The sequence below is a fragment of the Enhydra lutris genome, unplaced genomic scaffold, assembly GCF_002288905.1.
Source record: "Enhydra lutris kenyoni isolate GAN:26980312 unplaced genomic scaffold, ASM228890v2 scaffoldscaffold18, whole genome shotgun sequence".
NCBI classification, from domain to species: Eukaryota; Metazoa; Chordata; class Mammalia; order Carnivora; family Mustelidae; genus Enhydra; species Enhydra lutris.
In genome coordinates this window covers 33,001,087-33,023,872 of record NW_019154102.1, presented here as the reverse complement: position 1 = coordinate 33,023,872, position 22,786 = coordinate 33,001,087, and the positions used below count along the sequence as shown (strand labels likewise).

At 39.0% G+C, this 22,786-nt stretch overlaps 1 protein-coding gene across 1 annotated transcript in view; it reads right to left on the bottom strand.

The window, feature by feature from the left end:
* Nucleotides 1-22,786, bottom strand: part of LOC111147958 (dynein axonemal heavy chain 6) — a 247,580-nt gene that overhangs the window by 159,863 nt on the left and 64,931 nt on the right. The window contains exons 18-29 of the mRNA XM_022504259.1: nucleotides 17,759-17,971; nucleotides 16,976-17,068; nucleotides 15,461-15,580; nucleotides 13,176-13,356; nucleotides 12,186-12,282; nucleotides 9,340-9,559; nucleotides 7,717-7,881; nucleotides 7,521-7,634; nucleotides 6,258-6,383; nucleotides 6,023-6,178; nucleotides 5,335-5,496; nucleotides 1,878-2,015 (exon numbers count right to left, since the gene is read on the bottom strand). Of these exons, the coding sequence (XP_022359967.1) occupies nucleotides 1,878-2,015; nucleotides 5,335-5,496; nucleotides 6,023-6,178; nucleotides 6,258-6,383; nucleotides 7,521-7,634; nucleotides 7,717-7,881; nucleotides 9,340-9,559; nucleotides 12,186-12,282; nucleotides 13,176-13,356; nucleotides 15,461-15,580; nucleotides 16,976-17,068; nucleotides 17,759-17,971 (1,785 nt within the window). The remainder of the gene's footprint in view (nucleotides 1-1,877; nucleotides 2,016-5,334; nucleotides 5,497-6,022; nucleotides 6,179-6,257; nucleotides 6,384-7,520; nucleotides 7,635-7,716; nucleotides 7,882-9,339; nucleotides 9,560-12,185; nucleotides 12,283-13,175; nucleotides 13,357-15,460; nucleotides 15,581-16,975; nucleotides 17,069-17,758; nucleotides 17,972-22,786) is intronic.

The following is a 22,786-nucleotide window of genomic DNA, read 5'->3' as shown; positions in this document are numbered from 1 at the left end:
GGCCTGAAGAATGAAGAAGGGCATTTGATGTGGACAAGCAGGGGGAGCCATCTGGTCAAAGGGAGCCATGCATGTTCAGGAAATGACCAGATACTCACTATACTAAAGGGTGAAGTTCCAAGAGGAAAGTGTAGCTAGGCCGAGGCCTGAGCATCAAGAAGAGTCTTACCTGCTGGGCTAAGGAATTTAGACTTTTGTCCTGTGGTTAGGGGGAAGCAGAGAACAATGCTGGGAAGAGTGATAGGATCAAAGGTAGCAGTGGGGAGGCTGGACAAACTATAGAGGGGGAATAAATAGGGAATTATTATTGAACAAGTGACAAGATCCAGATTTATGGAGTTACCATCAGTGATGAGAGGCATCTAGCAGACAAAATTAAATGGACTTGATGATGGCTTAGATTCTCGGGTTGATGATAATGGGGGGATGGGAATCCAAGATGAATGCCAGGTTTCTAATTGGGCCATGGGAGGAAGGCATTATTAGCAAACACAAAGAATACAGGGAAGACTAGGAGATGTGTTGTAGCCAGGAGGAGAAAATGCTGGGCAGTAGTACAATGGAGACCAGGCCTGTGGCCATTAAATAGCTGCTGTGCTATTCTTCATCTATTCCAGGGGATCGATTCCACTCCACCCATCTCAGATGTCTTCCTCCCTTCCTGTTATCTCACATTAGTGCCCTACAGTTGGCAGGGCTTCTGTCCTGCCTCCATTCGTGTTAGTCCTTCTCTCTTACTCCCCATGCTCTGCTCTCAGCTAAATGCTCAGCAAGGTAATAGTAACTTATGAGTTATGCTGTATCTGGAGGTCCCTGCATTTAAAACGGGCCTCCTCTGAGGATGTGGGAGGCAGGAGAGTGTGTAGTTGAAGGAGCTCAGACTTTAGGGTCACATAGATTTAGTTATCTTGGTTTGTGGTGTCCCCAGAAATATTTTTAATTTCTTTGAATCCCTTTCATCTATAATCTTGGGAAAATGCCTTCTACTTAATGTAGGTGTGGTGTGAAAATGAAATAAATGAAAAGTACAATGCCTTGTACAATTTAGTGACTCATTGAAGTCCAATTTCTGCTTTCTTTTTACTTGTTCTATAATTTGCTTTTTTGCAGAGGTGAAAATCAAAACATTTAGCAACTCTTTATCAGGGCACCTTCCAGTGAGAATGGCCTCCAACCCTAGAGCTACAGCTGGGTCCAGAGCACACCTCTGCTACACCAGGATGAACTCTCATGGCTGGATCTAGCAAAGAACCGGTGCTCTTTAGGAAAGGGACAAGGTAGTGGTGAGGGACCTTCTAGGGACTCAGGGCAACAAGTATTTAAATACTAAACAACTGGCAAGCCTGTTGTGGTTTGTATAGGCTGAGAGCCTTGGATTATGCAGGGCTCCTCTTTTATTTTTCTGCCTGCATTAGGCTGAGCCTGGGGCCGTGATGAAGGCAGTGGAGTCCATAAGAGGTGCAGGGGAGAAACCTAACAGAGAAGTAAATGTCAAAGGCAAGAACAAGAAGGGTGAAGAGGAAAACTGGAGGTCGAGCGTACAGGGACAGGGTGTGAGCGGATGCGTGAGCACATGCATGCAGGGAGGTGTGTGTTGGGGGTGGGAAGAACAGAGTTCCTGAGGGGAGAGACTGAGTTTCACCATCTCTGTATCTCCAGGTCCCCACAAAGCATCTGACATATAGTTGTTTCTGTGTTACTTGGATGAGGAATTAATTCAATCAGCTATGTCTTATTGCTGTAGTCCTCACCAATTATACTGGAAACATGGGTAGACATGTTAAAATTAGCATTGTTCTTCCTAAAATGCAACATGCTGTCAGCTATTTACAGACCTAAGAAATGCTACTCCCATGGACAATTGCCTCATACCTTACCTTTGCAGCCTTGGCATTCCTAATGGTAATAAGTTGCTGTGCAATGACCGACAAAACTTCTATGTCAATTCGATTAAATTCATCAAAGCAGCACCAGGCCCCTGACTGTGCCAGACCACTGAAGAAGCGCCCCATCATCTGAAATCGAAATACTGCCGTTCAACTTTGTGTTTTATGTTTACGTTAGGTTTATGCTTAGTTTTATGTGAATGCTGGGCTATGTTAGAAGTTAGTGCCTTTTATAAGAGGTCCAGACTTTCTTCCTTTGTAGGTCTGCTGTGGGGCCTGATAATTTGCATTTCTCACACAAGTTGCCATGTGATGATAATGCCGGTGGTCCAGAGTTAAGACTTTTGAGAAACACTGCTCTAGAATTTGGCTTTTCGAAGAGAACCAGTGAGAGCTGACATCACCCAGGGGATTTGAGAAATGCAAAATTTCAGGTCTTCCCCTAGACCTCCAGAATCAGAATGTGCACTATGAGATCTTCATGTGATTCACAGGCACAGTAAAGCTGGAAAAACACTGCTTTAGAAGAAGAAAGCTGAAAATAAATCAAAAAACGACCTGTTAATCCTGATGCTTGGAATGTGTTCCTTTTTTTTTTTTTTAAGTTGTTATTTAAATTCCAGTTAGTTAACAGACAGTGTAGTATTAGTGTCAGGTGTACAACTTAGTGATTCAACAATCCCATCCATCACACTGTCCTCATCACAAGTGCCCTCTTTCATCCCCATCACCTATTTCACCCATCACCCTACCCATGTCCCCTCTGGTAACCATCAGTTGATTCTCTATAGTTAAGAGTCCGTTTCTTGGTTTGCCTCTCTTCCCCCCACCCTTTGCTCATTTGTTTTGTTTCTTAAATCCCACAGATGAGTGAAATTATACGGTATCTGTCTTGGAATGTGTTCCTGTGAATGGCAGTGCTCATGATGTATGCATTAATTCTTCTCTATGAGCTTGATTATTCCATTAAATTCCATTATGAATCATCCTTGATATTGTAAGTACTATATAATGGGTTTACATTTTTATATTCAACCTTCAGACAAAGCAAAGAAGGCATAATTATAGTTCTAGAATAGTGCAACTTCATAAAACTTGACATGGTAAGACAAAATTATATAAACTAATGAAAGAAAGTGAAGCTGGAACAAAAAGTTGGAAGGTTATATCTAATAAAATCGTGATTTCATAAGTTGGCAGATAATACAGATACTGTAATAGACACAAATTCTTATAGATAATAGCAGTCACTAGAAGTAAAAACAAACAAACAAATACAATCAGAAACCTGATCTCTGGAGAGTAGAACTGGGTGATGTGAATCTGTTATTTTTAACTTTGGATCTTTCTATACAGTTCGAATTTTTCCACATGTAGATATTTCTTTAATTCAATTTAATTATTTTTTAAGATTGTATTTATTTATTTTATAGAGAGAAAGCAGGAGGGAGAGAATCCCAAGCAGACTTCGGGCTAAGTGCAGGGCCTGATATGGGGCTTAGTCTCACGACCCTAAGATCATGATCTGAGATCATGACCTGAGCTGAAAACATGAGTTCGACCCCTAACAAATTATGTCACCCAGGCGCCCCAATATTTCTTTAATCTTAAAGGGCTAGTGTAATAGATCCTTATGAACAAGGTAGAGTATAAATAAGAATAAATATTTAAATTTCTTACCGTTGAATATAATTGGTACTTTAGGGATCATCAAACTACAGACCTCAGCTATCTCTGGCCTGACACCTGTTGTGTGGACAAAATTTTAGTGGAACACAGCCATGTTCTTTCATGATATATTACATTTACATATAGTACGTGGCTGCTTTCATGCCACAACAGCAGAAAGAATGACAAGTTGCAAGCTTAAAATATTTACCACTTGGCCTTTTCTATAAAGTTTGCTGACTCCTACTCTAGAGTCGAAGATAAATGAATCATGTATATGCATCCTGTAGCTTTAAGTGTCACACAGCACACACTTGAGCCTTGGGGAGTGCACAGCTCCCAGGAATGACTGAGCCTAAGTGATGACTACCTAATCATTAAAAGATGGATTCGGAGGTATAAATTCAAATTTTGAGTTGAAAAGATTGAAAACAACCAAAATTATTATGGACCCCCCAAAAAATCACTATCATAAAACTTGACATCTCTCTGCTGAGATAATGAGGTCACTTAATAGTAGTGGGAGCACAAAGGTGAGGTGTTAGGGAGCATGAATTCTCCCCTAGATTGCTGACAGCAGTTTCCCAAACTCTTTCCTCTGCCACCTGCTCTGAAGGGAGAGGGGTCACCTTTCCTGATTATCCCCTCCCAAGATTTTCTAGTCTCTCATTCCTCTTTTGTTCTGCTCCTGTAAAACTACTTCCAGCCGGGTGCCTGGGTGGCTCAGTGGGTTGAGCCCCTGCCTTTGGCTCAGGTCATGATCTCAGGGTCCCGGGATGGAGCCCTGCATCAGGCTCTCTGCTCAGAGGGGAGCCTGCTTCCCCCTCTCTCTCTGCCTGCCTCTCTGCCTACTTGTGATCTCTTTCTCTCTCTCTCTGTCAAATAAATTAATAAAAATCTTAAACAAACAAACTACTTCCTGCCTGTGTTGCACTCCCACAGTTTTTTGTTTATTAATAAAAAGACATCCCCAGTAACTTTTTTTTTCCCCCTAAATTTTGAAAAAAGGAGCAGGGTTTTTAAAGAACATGTCCTATGAAACACTGACTTGCCAAGATGCTTCTGAACAATAAGTATTATTTACTCTGTAAAAATGAATGAATTACAGTTTACCTGGACAATTTAAATGATTGTATTCTAAATGTAGACATTATATAAGCATTCATGTAACTTTCAGAAAAATGAGACTATCAGCTCTGTGTGTTAGTGGCCAAAAGGCACCCATGGTCAAATATATTCCAGATTTGCTGAATTAAATAAAGCTAAACATATTTCCTAATTGGGGGACTTCATAAAGTGTTTCATATGTTACTTTGTGTTGAGAAAACCTGAAAGGGGAATAAGGCATAGGGGTCCTGTGACCAAAAACTTTGAGAACTACTGTACTAAAAAATCTCACCGTGAATTCTCACCTCCTACATATTTCATTTTCAATAGACATCTCTCTGAGTTGCTCATCTCTTCCTGTAAGCTTATTCCTTGTTCTTAGATGTCCCTGCTATTGTATCTTGTATCTCATTTCACTTTTTTCTACTTAGTGACATGAAAAGATTTTTAATTTTGCCACCATTTAGTAGATCCCTCAATGGCCTTGATTCCTACCTGGACCATTCAACTCACCTTGGGTTGACTCCTCTCCCATGTTCTCTTTATCCCACTCTGACCATCCCTTGTCCTATTCGTTTCCCCCCTTGCTTGCCATCACCCCTTGTCAGGCCATGTCGCAAGTGAGTAAGCCCATAAGGCACTTCACGGTAGTGTTCAGATGCTGGACCTGTACCTTGTAGTCCAAACCATCGGAGCAGTTGAAGACCACACACTGGATGGCAAGAGCTTTAGCTAGGTCTTTGGTCGTCTCTGTTTTCCCAGTGCCAGCGGGACCAGCCGGCGCACCTCCCAGGTCAAGCTGCAAAGCCCCCATGAGGCAAAGGTAGCAGCGATCCTGAAGAAACAGAGAAACTGTCATTGTTGAAGGGAACCGACTCAATTTATAGATCCCTTCCTTTCTATGGGAGAGGGTCATTATTTTTTATGAAAGAGTTTACAGCACTTGAGATTTACTCAAAGATTCAAGCACATGATTAATGACGCACATCTCTGCTTCACAAAGATGTACTCATGGCAGATCCTTTGAAGAATTAAGGTTGGAGGGAAGTTTTTTTGTTTTTTTTTTTTTGTTGTTTGTTTTTTTGGCTGGAACTTTTCAAGACTATTTGTTTTTAAAGACTTTACTTATTCATTAGAGAGAGAGAGAGAGAGAGAGAGAACGAGCAGGGGCTGAGAGATAGGGAGAAGCAGACTCCCCTGCTGAGCAGGGACTCCCCCGACTTGGGGCTCAATGCCAGGCCCCTGGGAATCATGATCTAAGCTGAAGGCAGATGCTTAACCAACTGAGTCATCCAGGCGCCCCTTTCCAAGACTATTTTAAGAGAGCACGTGTCACGTTTAACCTGTCATCACTAACTTACCGTGAGAGGAGTAATAACTAATCTTGGGCATGCACCCAAATACTCGTAGCCATACGTGTACTGAGAGAGTGCCATCCTAGCCACGCAATTATCCAGATCTACATCCCAATAATAGCGCAGTTGTCTCTGCCAGTCAAAGGAATCGATCTCCTCTACCTATGTGATAACAATGATAGGCATATTAGATGCACTAATTTCAGGAAGAAATACATGATTTTGCTTAAATAAAAGTTACCTTGGCTTGAACAAGTTCAGTGACTATGTCTCTTGCATGTACATCAATTGTAATTAAGGCAGTTATGATGTTTCTGTGCAATTTTGGAAGACTACCTCGAACTATCACCGCCAGGGCATTTAATCTCTGCAAATCAAAAGAAAAATTGTCATAATCAATTTTCAATAATCAGCTTACATATATAATTTTTTTTACCATTTTTTTCTATTTTTTGCTATTAAATTTGGAGTAGACATTTGCCAAGACAATGTTTCTAGAGGAGATTGTCCTCCCTAAAAATTAAATATAATTAAGGAAGTACTCCTCATTTTCAGGGGTAGTTTTTCCTCTGATAATCAGAAAACCTGAACATTTTAAATAAGCCAATAATTGATTCAATGAGAGCATTTTTGGGCAGATTGTGCTCCCAATTTTCACCTAAACAGTTCAATCTTTTTCTTTTTAAAATTTTTTTTAAATTTATTTATTTGAGAGAGAGTGAGCCACAGTTGGGGGCAGAGGGAGAGGGATAAGTAGGCTCCCTACTAAACAGGGAGCCCAGTGCAGGGCTCGGTCCCAAAACCCTAAGATCATGACCTGAGCCAAAGGCAGCCACTTAACCAACTAAGCCACCAGGCGCCCCTATGACATGAAATCCTATGAGGTCCTCAAGAGATAGGTTCTTTCATCTCAAGAAACTTGTTTCTCCCCTTTTCTGTTTCAAAGGTAATTTAAAAAAAAATGCAAACTTACTTGCAAGTAGAATTAAATTTGGAGTTAAAGATTAGGCATAGTTGTAAAATGGCATTCCTGAACTATAGCTTAAAAATTCTTATAGAATGGTACTGGATTCAGTTATTTATTGTTTTATTGTTAGCTGTCTGAGGATTTTCTAGAATAGTAGAAAAGCACATCTTGAGCCTAAGAATAGGAATCCTGGGGTTTTCCTGGATTGAATAATCTTCTGTGAGAGATATCCAAGACCTACTAAATACAAAGTCTCCTTAAATGTTGCAAACCATTATAATCCTGAGATTTTCCTTTGTAAATGGTCTTTTCCTCCTATTTTTATAAGTATTCTTATAAATATCATACAAATATCAAGGTAGTGTTCCTAAGGAAACCTGAACATAAATGGTTTTTATAAGAACCCCAAAGCTTTGTAAGTCAGGTCAGAGTATTAAAATTTCTGAAATACGCGACTTGCATCAGCCACATCAAAAAAACGTACTGAGATCATCTTGCACAGCATTATGTTCAATGCCACCCTGTTAAACATCTCACCTCGAAGTTTACTTTCTCAAACTCCTCCAGGGCCTCTATGTGATTAACACCTTTTCTTCCCAGACACTCAGTCAAATCACGGCACCACATGATTTGAGAAATGGTCAGGATCACCTGCATGGAAACACTGTTCTTAAGTGTGTGATGCATCTCACCAGAAATGCACTCAGAGGTAGAAATTTAAGGAGTGTGTTACTTGAGAAGGGTGGCCAGCAATCACCCAGGCTGTCCTTGGTTTCCCCTGATAGTCAGCCATGGCAGATTTGCACAGGCGACGCAGAGACGTAAACATGGCTTCCTCCACTTTACCAAGCCATTCCTCCACGTTGCCCCGGGCTTTCAGGCCTTTTCCCAAGCTAACCTAGAGAAGAGTCAGAGCAATAACAACATGTTCAGTGTGGCACTTTCCAGCCGTACATCTTCTGTACTTCTATAACAGACCCCTGACACACTGAAGATTAACCACAAATACTAGAACCTTCTATTGATATCCCACTCTACATCTCTACTCTTTTTTTTTTTTTTTTAATGCTTCCCTTTGGAGCCAAATCCCTGAAAAAAGGAGTATATGCGACTACACTGACTACATGAATTCCCTTACTTTCTTTTCCTACTTACTGCCATTTGATTTTTGGCCCCAACTCTTCCTCTAAACCTGGTAAGGTCATTAAGGTTACCGATGTTCTTTCAGTTGTCAAGTCCAAATGATATTTTTCAGTCCTACACATACTTATTTCTTAGACTTCCAGTGACCTGACTGCCTTGCTTGTCTGGGTCTCTTAGATCTTCCACTTTCCCTTTAACTTCCATGTTTTCCCTGGGTCCTAGCTGTGGTCCTCCCCTTTCTCTTCTTCTGCATTAGTGATGAGCAAATTCTTTTGCAAGAGAGTCAATTCTGGACAAGTAAAATGTTTATAAGTTCCTGCCACTCTTGTGGATACATTTCCTGCTCTAACTGGACTGAAATCCTCAGCATTTCCCCACACATTTCCTCTGTAAGGAATGCTCTCCCTTCCATGTCTCTGCTCCATGTTCTTTGGCTGCTTCTGTGTATGTGTGTGTGTGTGTGTGTGTGAGAAAGAGAGAGAGAGAGATAGGTAGGTAGGTAGGTGAGGGGGTAGAGAGAGAGAGAGGGAGAGAGAGATTTCTCTCTGTGAAGTCCTGTGGTTCTCCACAGTTCGCTAATACATTCACTCCCTCGGTGTTTACTGCACACCAGGCATTGCGCAGTGTCCTGGATACACCACTGCCAACAATGACAACTAACACTTTCATAGCACCTGCTGGGTACAGTTCTGAGTAATCTACACAGAATTATATGTTTTACACACACACACACACACACACACACACACACACACACACACACAATTTCAAATACTATTTGAAAATCCTCAGCATCTCATTAATCAGGCCCTGTTACTATTCCTCATTTTATAGATGGGATGGGATGGGACCTGGTTCCAGGTGGCCGGCAGTAGACCCAGTGCTCTTAACCAGCTCACTCTTCTGCCTCTTGTGAAGAGCTAAATAAGGCTGGGCTCCAGTTACCTCCACTCTGTTCCCAAGAACAAAGCACACACCTCTGTTACCACACTTACTGTGGTACTTTTCAATTGTTTGTTTGACTATAGCTCCACTAGACCCCTTTGCGGGCAAACATCTCATCTTCGTTATCTTTGAAACTGCTGAGGCCGCAGAGTACGATGCGGTAGCCCGTGATGAACACTTAGAGTGACAAGAAGTACACTTCTACCCTCTACCCTGGAATGGCAACAAAGCTTTCCCTATAAAGAATCATAAACAAAAAGCACCTTACCCGTTCTCCTTCTGGTGACAGCATTGCTAAAATATCATTAGTGTAAATCTTTTCTGGCTCTCCTTCCACACCAGGAATTTTTCCTTCAGTAGGAGGCATGACAGCAAATTCAAGCTTTGAAATGGAGTCAAAGCATTTCCTTAAGTGTGGCTGCACAGCTTGGGGATTTCGTGTCTGGGCCAGAATCTCCAGAAGCTCATCATTTGACAAGAAGTAAAATCTGGATTAAAGAAAATACTTAAAATATAACTTGAAAGTGTCGACATGAAAGATAAATCCTTTAGCCATATCTCTTTCCCAGTCACTGATTTCCTAAACTTCCAACCTTCTGGTCCTGGGTTTCCTGGGAGACCAGGTGTCTCTACAGCCCTCAGGGAGACTAGAGTGGCTGCATCTCAGACATCTAGAATTAGTGCCTGACATATAAAAGATAGATACTTTTCAAAAAATTATAAAAAATGCCAGCTCTTCCTATGACCCTGATTTGTTCTAGAGTAAAGATATAGTATTTGTTTTCCCTAGAACCTAGCCTTAGTACCTTACATGTCCCTACTTATTTTTTTTTAAGATTTTATTTATTTATTTGACAGATAGAGATCACAAGTAGGCAGAGAGGCAGGCAGAGAGAAAGGAGGAAGCAGGCTTCCTGCTGAGCAAAGAGCCCAATGTGGGGCTCGATCCCAGTACCCTGGGATCATGACCTGAGCCAAAGGCAGAGGCTTTAACCCACTGAGCCACCCAGGCACCCCACACGTCCCTACTTTTAATACCTAATGTGTTGGGTAGATGGACAGGTGGTTATAGGAGCTTTATTTGGTTCTGTGAATATCCACATGTGGGCCATACTCGTGTGATCCTGCGTGGCATCTTCTTAGATCTTGCCCACCGGGGCCATTTGGAGGCACGAAGACACCACAGGAAGAGAACTGGAGAGGGGGCATACCTGGATGCCCACGGATGAGGGAGAGGGATAAGGGCCTGGTCACAGAAGACAGTTCACCTCTAGAGTGGAGGAGGCTGCCTATGAGAAACCCCTTGGTTTAGAAGGGAATGGATGGAAAAGAGCCCACGGCAGGCCCCATGTGGAAGAGAGGGGGCCAGGTAGGTCAGGCTGCTCTGCTGCCTTGCCTCTCTTCTCCTTGCCCCAAACCTGGAGACCTCAGAAACCTCATAGGGAGAGGGGCGGGTTGGTCCCCACATATCCTCATTATCACTAAAGCCTTTAGACCTGCAACAGGCTTGGGCAGAGAAGGGGGGAAGTTTTCACTTTGAAAGGAGTTCAGAGTTTGATTATTAGAGATCATTTATTGGGTTGAGGTGACAAGAGGTTTTTGTTTGTTTATATTATTATTTGAGAATGACCAGAAAATTTGTGAAGTCTGCTTAAAATTTTGTCCAGGGCCCCTGGATGGGAATGCAAAGGCGGTTATTAGTTAGAAATAAAGATGCTTTTGGTTGGACTCAGTCCTGCTTCTTTACCATCCAGTAGTAATTAATTTGTGCCCACACCTCTCTTTCAACTAATGAAACAGACAACTATAAAGACTGGACCATGAGCAGTGTGAGAGCAGGAACAGTACTGTATTCATCTTGCTACCAGGAGCTACCTTGGTCTGCAGCTCACAGTATATCTTCATGAAAGCCTACAGGGTAAATCAACACCACATAGAGCCTCCTGACGGAACACATATAGCAGAACTAGTTCACGCAGTTCTAAGTGAAAGAACAAATAAAAGCGGATGCTTTTCAGTGGTCAATATTATCACAGGTGAATTTGTTTCTAGCTTTCTTTAAGTATCAAAAGTAGTGTACAGATTTTCTCTGGCTTTGGGAGACTCAAGCTGGGAACCACTGATTTAAGAGTGAAACAGATAAAAGGCATATTCCAAACCTCAAAGTCTTTCATCTTTCTCCATGTTGCCTGAATTGATGTTTTAGTAAGATTTTAGTAAGATTTGTGTGTATTCTTAAAGCCTGACCACTTCTGTTAAAACTCAACTAAATCTTCTGGGTCTTGGATTTCTCGTGCACACTCGTACCCAGTCCTGGCCCCAGCAACAATCCCTCCCAACCAAGTAACCCAGATAAGCACCTACCCCTGGTTGCCACAGTGCTTGTCCAAGGACAGACCTTAATGGCCATTTCCTTAACAACTAACAGGAAAATACCAGGGAAGATGAACCATTTGCCCTGTCTTATAGTACAATATGCCCTAATGATTGAAGCTGGGAGCTTTGGCTATCATCACGTAGTTTATCCTGGTGTTAAAAAAACTATATTATAATGGTTTATTTACATGATTATTCACCTGTTAACCATGAGCCCCATTAGGGCAGGAATCCAGCCTTTTCTTCTTTGTATCTTCAGTACTTAGCACATTTGGTATGTTTTTGGAATAAAGAGATGAATAAAAAATTTCATTTGGACTTTTGTAAAAAGATCTCTTAGACAACTTCTCCAGTGACACTCTTAGGTCACTGATTAATCCAAAGAAACCTGCTCAGGCAAAAATGTCCTCTGACTTTTCACATGCACATCTACGGATACACATAGGCAGAAACACACACGTGCACCCAACAATGAAACAATGCTGAGACCAAGAATCCCTCCGGCACCTTGGGTACTCACCCACTTAGTCCTCCACCAAATACTTGACCTCTATTCTTGAGCCTTACACTCCCCAATCAAGATACCAGCTGGACTGATCGGCCAACTATCATATCTTTCTTGATTCTTGTTCTGGTTCCCTGATGTTTTGAGGTTATGGTTTCTTTTTAAGTATATCCTTTTAAATTAATGGGTAGTTTTCACTACTAAAAATATCATAGGTTGTTTTATAAACTTACCTTGGAAAGATGACTCTTTTTGATTCTAAATATGCCTCTAGACACTTTTGAATTTGGTCAAGTAAAGCATTATTATTTTGAAAAGTCTCCAGAAGTCCTGTTTATTGGGCGGGAAAAGGTAATGGTAAAATTGTGTTAAAAATAAATAGAAAATACCATTTTAAGTGGAAGTAAAATATGACATTAACATTCTTTAAAGCTTTGCCTTTATTTGATAAGAAATGGTCGAAAAAACATAAATTGTGGGAGGTTGGCTAACAATGTTAACTGTTACTTTTAGTAACATTATCTAATATTAATTTTAATAATTACCACAGATGAGCAAGTATTCAACCTGCAACAATTTTTAGCTGGCGCACCCCACGTTTTTGGTGCAAGAACCAAAGCCAAACCCAAGCACAGACCATTGTGCACGCTAAGTGTGTTCTCACTTTGGGGCTTCAACTTTGTTCTTCTCTCTGCCTTTCACACCCTCTCTCAGATTTGCACGAGTCTCACTCCCTCTTTCCTGCTGCTTTCTGCTCAAATGCCACTCAACTGTGTCAAAAGAGCCCTCCATCACAAATGTTTTTCATGAATTAATGAAAAATCAGATGGGGACATTTTTATGGTTCTAAGTCTGAGAGCTTTAGCAGAATGGGTCAACTGAATGTGAATATATATCTTGTAGTCAAATTGTGACACGCAGGCCTCACTGATAGTCTGTGGCAGAATCCCCAAATTATAAGAGGAGCAGAAATAGTCAGATTCTTGGGTGCCAAAATTATGAACTAAGCTGACGAGTAATAATAACAGTGATAATAGTTAACAACAACAGCAACAACAGTGCTCAGTTCACATTTTTCAGCAAGAGTGTTGAATGCACTACAACTGTTCGTGGTCATCAATGCTGACGAGAATCAACAAGAACTGAGTGTACCCCCATATTGCCAGAATCTTATAGATGGTTGTAAAGTCTCTTTATTTGTTTTTTAAAATTTTGTTTTATACCTGGTTGAGTCGCTGCTCGAAGAGCGTTAGGCAGCCGGTTCACCTTCCTCATGATTTCTTTCCACGACTTATCCACTTGCAGGAACATCTTCGCCTCGGCAGGCAGCTGCCTCTGAATATCGGGAGCATTAAAAATACTTTCTAGGTAGAGCCAGTTTCTCTGGCAGTTTAGCCACTCTTCCTAGGAGGAAAATGTGGGCATCATCAAATGTTTCACCCCAGAAATGCAGTGTCGGGACCTAGTTCTCACAGTCCTCTATGCCTCCTGCATGTGTCAGCCCAACATCTGTGAGAGTTTCTCACTTCTCACTCTGGATTTGGGGTTATGCCTGAGCCCTAGTGTCACAAGCGCTCCCTGGTTTATCTCAAGTCTCTTACTTTCCAGTTAATTCTTTGGATAGTCCCCACCATTTGGAACTTTTTTTAAGGGCCCCCTATGAAAACATTACTTTGCTCTATAGTCCCTCCCTTCATAGGGCTCAGCCATCAGAGGAGGCTGGACAGGGGTCAGATTATAAGGGGTTCATCAAAGAGGGTAGATTCCTAAAAATGATCTCCATGAAACAAAGTTGGAACAAAAGATCTTTTCCCACTTAGTGCCTTTATTATTGTACAGATAACTTTTAATATTAGAATATTTAGAAACGTGGGGCACCTGGGTGGCTCAGTGGGTTAAGCATCTGCCTTTGGTTCAGGTCATGATCCCAGGGTCCTGGAATCGAGCCCTGCATCGGGTTCCCTGCTCAGCGGGAATCCTGCTTCTCCCTCTCCCACTCCCCCTGCTTGTGTTCCTGCTCTCACTACCTCTGTCACTGTCAAATATATGAATAAAATCTTAAAAATTAAAAAAGAATATTTAGAAATCTAAGCATAATTAGGTCAAGCTAAAAATCTGCAGTCTAAGAAAGAGATTGGATGGGAACAAAGTAAGGTCAGTATAAATGGATTTTTTGTTCTACTGTGGGGTAATCCGAAGTAGAATAAAATAAAAAGGAAAGGGGTATCACAAGGAAGGGTACCAAGGAGACTTAAAGCAACAGTGTGTGTTTTTCCAGTAAATACGAGGTTGTTGTGGTACTGTGAGAGGTTGTCTAAAAGCTGTGAATGCCTGAAACTTAGAAGCCCAGGTGTTCCCTGCCTGAGCTTAAAGCTGTTGCCAGCAAAGGTTTAAGCCACTTAATAAGGTACCAAAGCTGCCTGCCATTTTGGGATGGAAACCGGTTGAGGAGACCATCTTTCACTGGAGTGTATGCACCTTTCTTTTCCAATTACAAAGTTTAATATATCAACTGGCTGAGGTACTTAGGGAGGGAAAGAGGGTGGTGTAGGGGGAATGAGAAGAGCTGAAGACAAGGGTGTATATTCTTAAGGTGAAAAATTCTTAGAGCTTCTCTGTTTTTTGAATTTTGAATTCTGAAACAGTTTGTGGCAGGATTCAATTAGTGACAACACAAGTTCATTGAATCATTTCAAGAGTTGAATGATTTCAAAAGTCCTGGTCTCAGAAAAAGGTTAAGCTTTCATACTAGGGCAGTGATCACCTTAAAACAAAAAGAATTTTTTTAATCTTAGGGATTGACAAATACCAAAAATGCTATCTTGAATCATGATACCCATCAGTAGTTCATATCATCTAGACCAGCATCTAGAACTCCATTATAAAATCTTTTCAGACAGGTGCTAGTTTTTTTATGAAAATTTGGTTTAAATGTAAACTTCATACCACATTATCACTTTTGTCTCAATAAAACTATAGATTTATAAGTAAACAAAAAATGTGGGCAACATAGAGGAGCTGAGTATGACCTCCACCTGAGAGCCAGCAAGAAATTGAAGCCCTTAATCCCAGAGTTGTGAGGAAATGGTTTCTGCCAACAATGTTGAGTGAGCTTGAAAAGGGATCCTCCTTGAGTTGAACCTCTGATGAGACCAAGTCATGGCCCACATCTTGATTGAACCTTTGTGAGACCCTAAGTAGGAGATTCAGTTAAGCCATACCTGAACCCCTGACCCACAGAAACTGTGGGAAAATAAATATAGACTGTTTCATACCACCAAGTTTGTGGTATTTTGTTTCATGGCAATAATAATTAATATGATATGGCATAATCATACAAAGAAGAACAGTATATTTGCATTTTCCTTACATTCTGAATATAATAAAATGTCAACAATTAAGTCTTATTTCTAAACTATATCATATTTAAATGATTAAAGAAATGATTTCTAAAGTACCGTGGCTCTCCAATTCTCTGAGTGCATGAACTGAAACTGCCTTCACTCACCAGTGTTTGATTAAATAAGGCAAGTTGTTTTTGCCAGTCATCCACTCGAGTTTTCAATGGACCAACATAACGTGATGAGGCAATGGTTGCAATGTTGATGGTGCTGTCATCAAGAAGGACCTTTAAACAAAGAAGAAAAAAACATGCAGCATCATGAGTTTGTGCTCTCAAAGTTAATTACAGATGTTTAATCCCAAGAGTCCACTCAAAGTCCAATTTTTTGAATAAATAGCCTCGTCCAGCCTACTGTTTCCTACCCATCTGCTTCCCTTCCTTATCCACTTCAGTGCCTCACAACCCACTCTCGCGTTCTCTCAAATGTCACTGAGAGACTTCTGATTGCCAAATCTTGCCTATTTCTGTAATTATTAATGGCACATTTTTTGTTGTTGTTGTTTGGTTCAATACTCTTCTCCTCTCTCCCTGTACTTTAAGGTACCTGGTACCTTCTTTATACCATTTGGTCATCTAAGCCTTTATTTCTCAAAGTACTCAAAACTTGCAAAATTAGGTATCTTCTCTATCCAGTGAAACATTGCTTTATCTCAATTATCTTGAGGAATAGGGAAATTGAACTCATTCATATCAAGGTTAGAATGACTATAAACAGTTTTCCCTCTACCTCCTTCCCCTACTTTTCCCCTTTACACTACAGCAATCCTTACAGAACATGTGAATTCTAAAAAATGTGTCTGTTAATCTAAAGGATTTTAATTGCCCTATTTAAATTATAAATTTCTTGAGAGCAGATGTCCCATCACCCAGCATCACTTGGCCTGCTTCTACCTGACTTTCATCTTAGGTTTGCTCTCTCGTCTACTGCCAACAGTAACATCTGGTCTTGCTCTTCCAACCTACACCTGGCAAAGCCATTTCATCATTAGTTCTCATATGGGTACACCCAAATGGGTCAAGGCTTTGCTTTTTAAATTTGGCCGTAAGATACAGATCCTTTTGCTAAACAAATATGTGTTTGAATTTTAAATCATTTAAGAATATTCCAAACACATGGATTAGATTTATTTTCTTTCATTTTTCAGAGAGTATGGCCATCTACTCCTATCTCAGAAAAATTCAGGTGAACTTAGTTTCTTCATGCAGTATAAACCTGAAATGCTTGTTCATGTTTCTTTGCCTCATTTAAATGGTTTGAAATGCCCTTCATTCTCATCTATGTCTGTCATATACCATTTATTCTTTAAGGTCCAGCATGTCTTGGCTGGTCTAGGAAGGATGCTGTGATCACTTCAGCTTATAAATTATCTCTTGCTTTTCTAAACTTTTCAACTGTTAAGTATACAATTATAATTCATATGTATGCCACTTTTATTGCTTTGCTAATACTTCATGTATAAGCATATCTGTCAATTATTCATATTCATATTTTGCCTTTCCAATTAGATTTTTTCTTAGTAACTCTCATATTTCATTCCTTCATCATAATCTCCCATAGAAGATTCAGGAGTAGGTCTGACCAATCTTTACCATGAGTTTTCAATAACCCAGTTACCCTACCTGTATGTCATCTGTGCCACCCAGGATAAACACATCTTTGGAGTCACGGTGAGGGAGAACGATGAATTCGGTTGTTTTCCAAGAATCCTCCACCTTAGAAATAATTCAATTCTTAGGATACCAAAATTAATTTGTTTAGGTATTCAATAAATGCAAGTAGAATAAAATAAGTGAAAACTCCATAATCATCCCATTTTCCTCTTTACTGCCTTTAAAATTCTTGAAATCTTCTTCCTGGTTAAACGATACTGATATGCTAAATTTTATTGATGAACATTTAAATACATATAAATAACGTGTGATATGTTAATGTCCATCCCTTACCACTTTATGCCTTAAATGTAAGGAAACTATTTCTTTTTACACAGGTGATTTGTGGGTATGTGTGTATTTTTAGGGTAAGGAGGTAAGTAGCTTAAGTAGGGAAGTCTCTTCATTGTCTTGTAGCATTTCACACTATTACTTTTTTCTGGTAGTTTGAAAGATGATGTATTTTGGTATAAAAGATCTTCCTTGGAATGTGGTTTTTCATATAAGCCTGTAAATATCAAACTTTGTTGTCATCAAAGTGGACTATAAACTAAGTGGAAAGAGGATACTGATGAAAGTGTTGCTGACAATAATAATGATAATAAATGTAAGGAAACAACAGGACGACTGATGAGAAATTGAGAGGTGCAATGATGAAAAACCCATATAGAGGAATCCAAAGTTGGTGATCTTCATGCTAAATATGAAAATCTATACAGTCCTTGATCTTCAGAACATATTTTCCAGATTTACCTTTTTAAGAATTGTTTCTAAGGCAGCTTCTCCAGAAGCCTGTCCAGAAATGTCCTGGATTTCTTGGGCAAAATCAAAAACACGCAACTCAGAGAGCTTCTCCAAGGTTAATGGAATTTCAAGGTCCACTAGGGAGGCATCAACTGTTTGTTCAATAGCTGCCCAATGTCTTGACTTCAAAGTTGGGTTCCTCAAGTCAATGATAACTGGAAGCTGGAAAGCAAACAGTCTCAAAGGCACCATGCTTTTTATCTTTTTTTTTTTTTACTATAGATATATGAGTTTATTTCCTCTTTCTTTCTTCCTTCCTTTCTTTCATTCATTAACATATAGTGTGTTATTAGTTTCAGTGGTAGAATGATTTGTCAGTTGCCTATACTACCCAGTGCTCATTATGTCAAATGCCCTCCTTAATGCTCATTACCCAATTACCCCATCCCCCTATCCACCTCCCCTACCTTAAAAACATAGCCCAAGGCTTCTGACTTCAATTCAGGAATGTGGAGAACTGGAAAGAATACCACTTGTGCTCTTACAAAAGGAAAATTCTGGATAAACTGAAAATTAATGACTTCTAATGATCCTATCAAAAATTAGAGGTTGGAGGGCAAACAACTAACTCAAAATTTGGGAAGAGACTGTTATCTGTAGATTTCTCCACAGCAAAAAAAAAAAAAAAAAAAAAAAACAAAACAGGACCTGAGAATTTGCTTACCTAGGACAGATGCCTTGGATTGTCACTTAAGCTAGCAAGAAGATTCAGCTAAATTTAAAAAATAAGTTGCTAAAAATGGAAAAAAATAAATTGCTAAAGAGTGAGAGTAGGGTAGCATAAGAATGTGAAGTCTGTAAACACAAAGGTGTTCACAGGGAAGACTGGGGAGAATCCTAAGAAAGTCTACCTTATGGTGCTGGCTGGGGAGAGGAACACAGCAGCCACTATTGTAACTCTAATCAACCCATTTCTCCTAGTTTTCATATAAAACAAATGACTTAATGTCAGGAAAATGAGCAACAAACACTGCCATTTTAAGGCATTGTGATAACCCACTATAGATTTCTGTATATCTCGGGAGAAACAAAATTGGAAAAATAAAAGCTCTATTCATGGGGGAGGGAAAGAAATACTCTCTGGGCTGATTACTACAGCTGGAGGAGGGGCAGGAACACCAGTGAAGGTCAACAGTCTGAGAACAAGAGACACAGATAGAGGCTTAATCAGAACACAAATGGAATGCCCCTCCTAACCTCTCCCACCAGACTAACAAATATTGAATAAAAATAACTGGAATACAGACTGATTAGCTGCTAGAGACAGATTCTCTCTGGGGACAATATATAGGGAGGACCCAAGGTCAGGGAGAAACAAAAATTGAAAAAATAATCTTTGGCAAATGCGCCCAAACCATAAACATAAGTTATCAAAAGAACAATTTGTAGTATACTGAGGGTAACCATAGCAACATCAAACCTCAAATCTAGCCCAATTCCTTACTAGATTTAACATAACATGCCACACAAAAAGGCAAGTAGGAGGAAAGGCACGCTCACTTCCAGGCATAAGAATTATTTACTTCAGTATCTAGGGTACTACATAAGATGCCTGGCTTTCAATAAAAATGTCAGAACTATATAAAAGGCTAAGATAAACATACACTTAAGAAACAAACAAACAAACAAAAAACCCCACCAGACTCAGATATGACACACAATGTTGAAATTAATAGAGAATGCAAAATAATTATAATTAACATGGTAATGGCTCTAATGGAAAAGGTAGGCAACATACAATACCAGATGGGAAATGATAATAGGAAAATGTGAGCTGGTACACCTGGGAGGCTCAGTTAGTTAAGTGTCTGCCTTTGACACAAGTCATGATCCCAGGGTCCTGGAATCGAGTCTTGCATATGGCTCCTTGTTCAGTGGGGAGCCTGCTTCTGCCTCTGCCTGCTGCTCCCCCTCCTTGTGCTCTTTCTCTCTCTCTCTCTGACAAATAAATAAAATCTTAAAAAAAAGATTGAAGCTATAATTAAGAATTAAATAAACGTTAGAATGGGAAACGGTAGCAAGAAAGATAAAGAATGTCTTTGATGAGCTTGAAACAGCCAAGGAATCTGTGAATGGGAAGATAAGGGAGTAGAAATTCCCCATACTGACACATGAGAGAAAATAGAGGTTAAAAACCCAAAACAGTAAAAAACCAAAACCCAAAACCACAGAGCGTCCAAGAGCTATAGGACAATATCAAATGGTCTAAAATATGCAACAGAAATCTCAAAGAATGACATAAATGGCTGCATTTTTTCCCCAAAATTAAAGACAGATACCAAACCACAGATCCAAGAAAATCAGAGAACACGAAATGGGATAAATACAAACTGTAAACAACAACAACAACAACATACACCTGGGCATACCACATTATAAACTGACCAAAATGAAGAAAAAGAAATAATCTTGAAGGCAGCCCAACCAAAAAATACTATTATCTACAGAAGAACAGGGAGAAGAACTATAGCAGATTTCTTGTTAGAAACCATGCAAGCAAGAAAGTGATGAAAGGATACTTTTAAATTGCTGAAAGAAAAAACAAAACCTGTTGACTGAGAATGGTAAGTTTATATTATCATTTAAATTATCATTCAAAATAAAGGATAAAGAATTTCTCAAAACTGAAACTTAGGGAACTCATTTTTAGCATACCTACTCAATAAGAAATATTAAAGGAAATTCTTCAAGCTATGAGTCAGAGTCTTAGATCCACACAAAGAAATGAAGACTAGAAATAGAATAAAGGCAAAATAAATTTCATTTTTTTTCCTATTTTGATTGTCCTGAAAGTTGATTGTATAAAATAAAAATAGTAGCAATATATTATTGCAATAATATATTATGTTATATTATATAATATAGTATTATATATAATATATAATGTTATAATATTATAATATTATATTATAAAATATTGTGCATATAGTATATATAAAGGTAAAATACAAAAAAACAAAATGATAAGGTACATAAAAGGGACACAGAAGTCAACTGAGAGCTCTCAATAGCCAAAGTTATAAAGATTTAAGCAAACAATAAATAATGTAGTATTGCATTATAATCCAAATTATAAAGTAAATATCCATGAGTTCATATTGACATAAATAAACAATTGAATGGGTAGTTGGATTACTAGACAGAGAACAGATAAATCTATACAGAAAGATACAAATCACCAACATCAACAGTGAAAAAGGGGACTCACTTCTGATCCCACATTTTTTTTTAAGGTTTATTTATTTTAGAGAGACAGAGAAAAAGAGTGAGAGTGAGTGAGTTGGGGGAGCAGCAGAGGAAGAGAATCTTCAAGCAGACTCCCTGCTGAGCCCAGAGTCTGAAACAGGGCCTGATCCCACAACTCATGAGATCATGACCTGGGCCAAAACCAAGAACTGGACATTTAACTGACTAAGCCACCCAGGTGCCCCAGATCCCACATACTTTTAAAAGATAATAAAGAAATATGATCAACTCTATGTCTATAAATTCAACAATTTGGATAAAATGGACCATTACCTTAAAAAATATACTATAAAACCCCTTCAAGAAGAAATAGATAACCTGAATAATTCAATATGTATTAAAGAAATTAAAGAAATATTAAAGAAATTCAATTTGTAGTTAAAAGCCTTCCAAAAAAGTAAACTTCAAACTGAAATGGCTTCACTAGTGAATTCTACTAAACACTTAAAGAAGAAATAATATTAACTCTATACTATTTCCTCCAAGAAAACAGAAGAGGAAGGAACCCTTCCCAACTCATTTTAATGTACAAAAGGAAGCCTCTAAAATTAAAAAATGAATTCAGTAAGATCACAGGACATAAGATCAATATACAAAGGTCAAGTATTCAATAGTATTCTGCTATATAGCAGCAACGAACAATTGAAATTTGGAATTAAAAACAATATTACTGGGACGCCTGGGTGGTCCAATTGGTTGAGCGTCTGCCTTCAGCTCAGGTCATGATCCCAGAGCCCTGGGATCGAGTCCCACATTGGGCTCCTTACAGGGAGCCTGCTTCTTGCATGCTTGCTCGCTCTCTCTCTCTCTCTCTCTGACAAATAAATAAATAAATAAATAAATCTTTTTAAAGGCCCCAAAATACTATATAGGATAATAAAAAATATTTAATTATAAAACTAACAAAATACATGCAGAATCTGTATATTGAAACAGCAAACTTCAATGAAAAAAATAAAGGAAGACAACTAAATTAAGAGATATGCTGATAAGACACTACAAAATTCCCTCTGGCTAAGATGTCAGTTCTCTTCAAATTGATCTATACATTCAACACAATCTTTCAAAATTTCCTGGCAATTTTTTATACATATTGACAATTTAATTCTAAGATTTCTATGGAAGGGTAAAGGAATTCGAATGGACAAAACGTGAAAAAGAAGAACAAATCTGGAGGACTTACACCTACCTGATTTCAAGACTTACTCTAGTTATCAAAACAGTATAGCATTGGTGAAAGAGTAGACTCACAGAACAACAAAATAGAATAGAGTCCAGAAATAGATTAAAAAAGGTAGTCAGCTGACTTATAGCAAAGGTCCAAGGGCAGTTCAATGGAGAAAGGGTAATCTTTTCAAATAATGGTGTTGGATGGAGTGGACATCCATATGTGAAAATTGTACACCTTGACACATCTCATATTTTATGCAAAATAACTCAAATAAATCCTAAAAAATGTAAGAAAAGTAAAACTATAAAACTTCTAAAGGAAAATACAGGAGAAAATCTGTGTGACCCTTAAGTTTAGCAAGACATTTTTAGATACTATACTATAAAGATAGTCCATAAAAGCAAAGAATATAAATTGAACGTTATTCAAATTAAAACCACTTGCACTCTGAGAGTCCCTGGTAAGGGGCTGAAGAGACAAGCCACTAACTGGGAAAAAATATTTTCAGGTTACATATTTGAAAAAGGAGTTGGATCCAGATTACAAAAAGAACTCTTAAA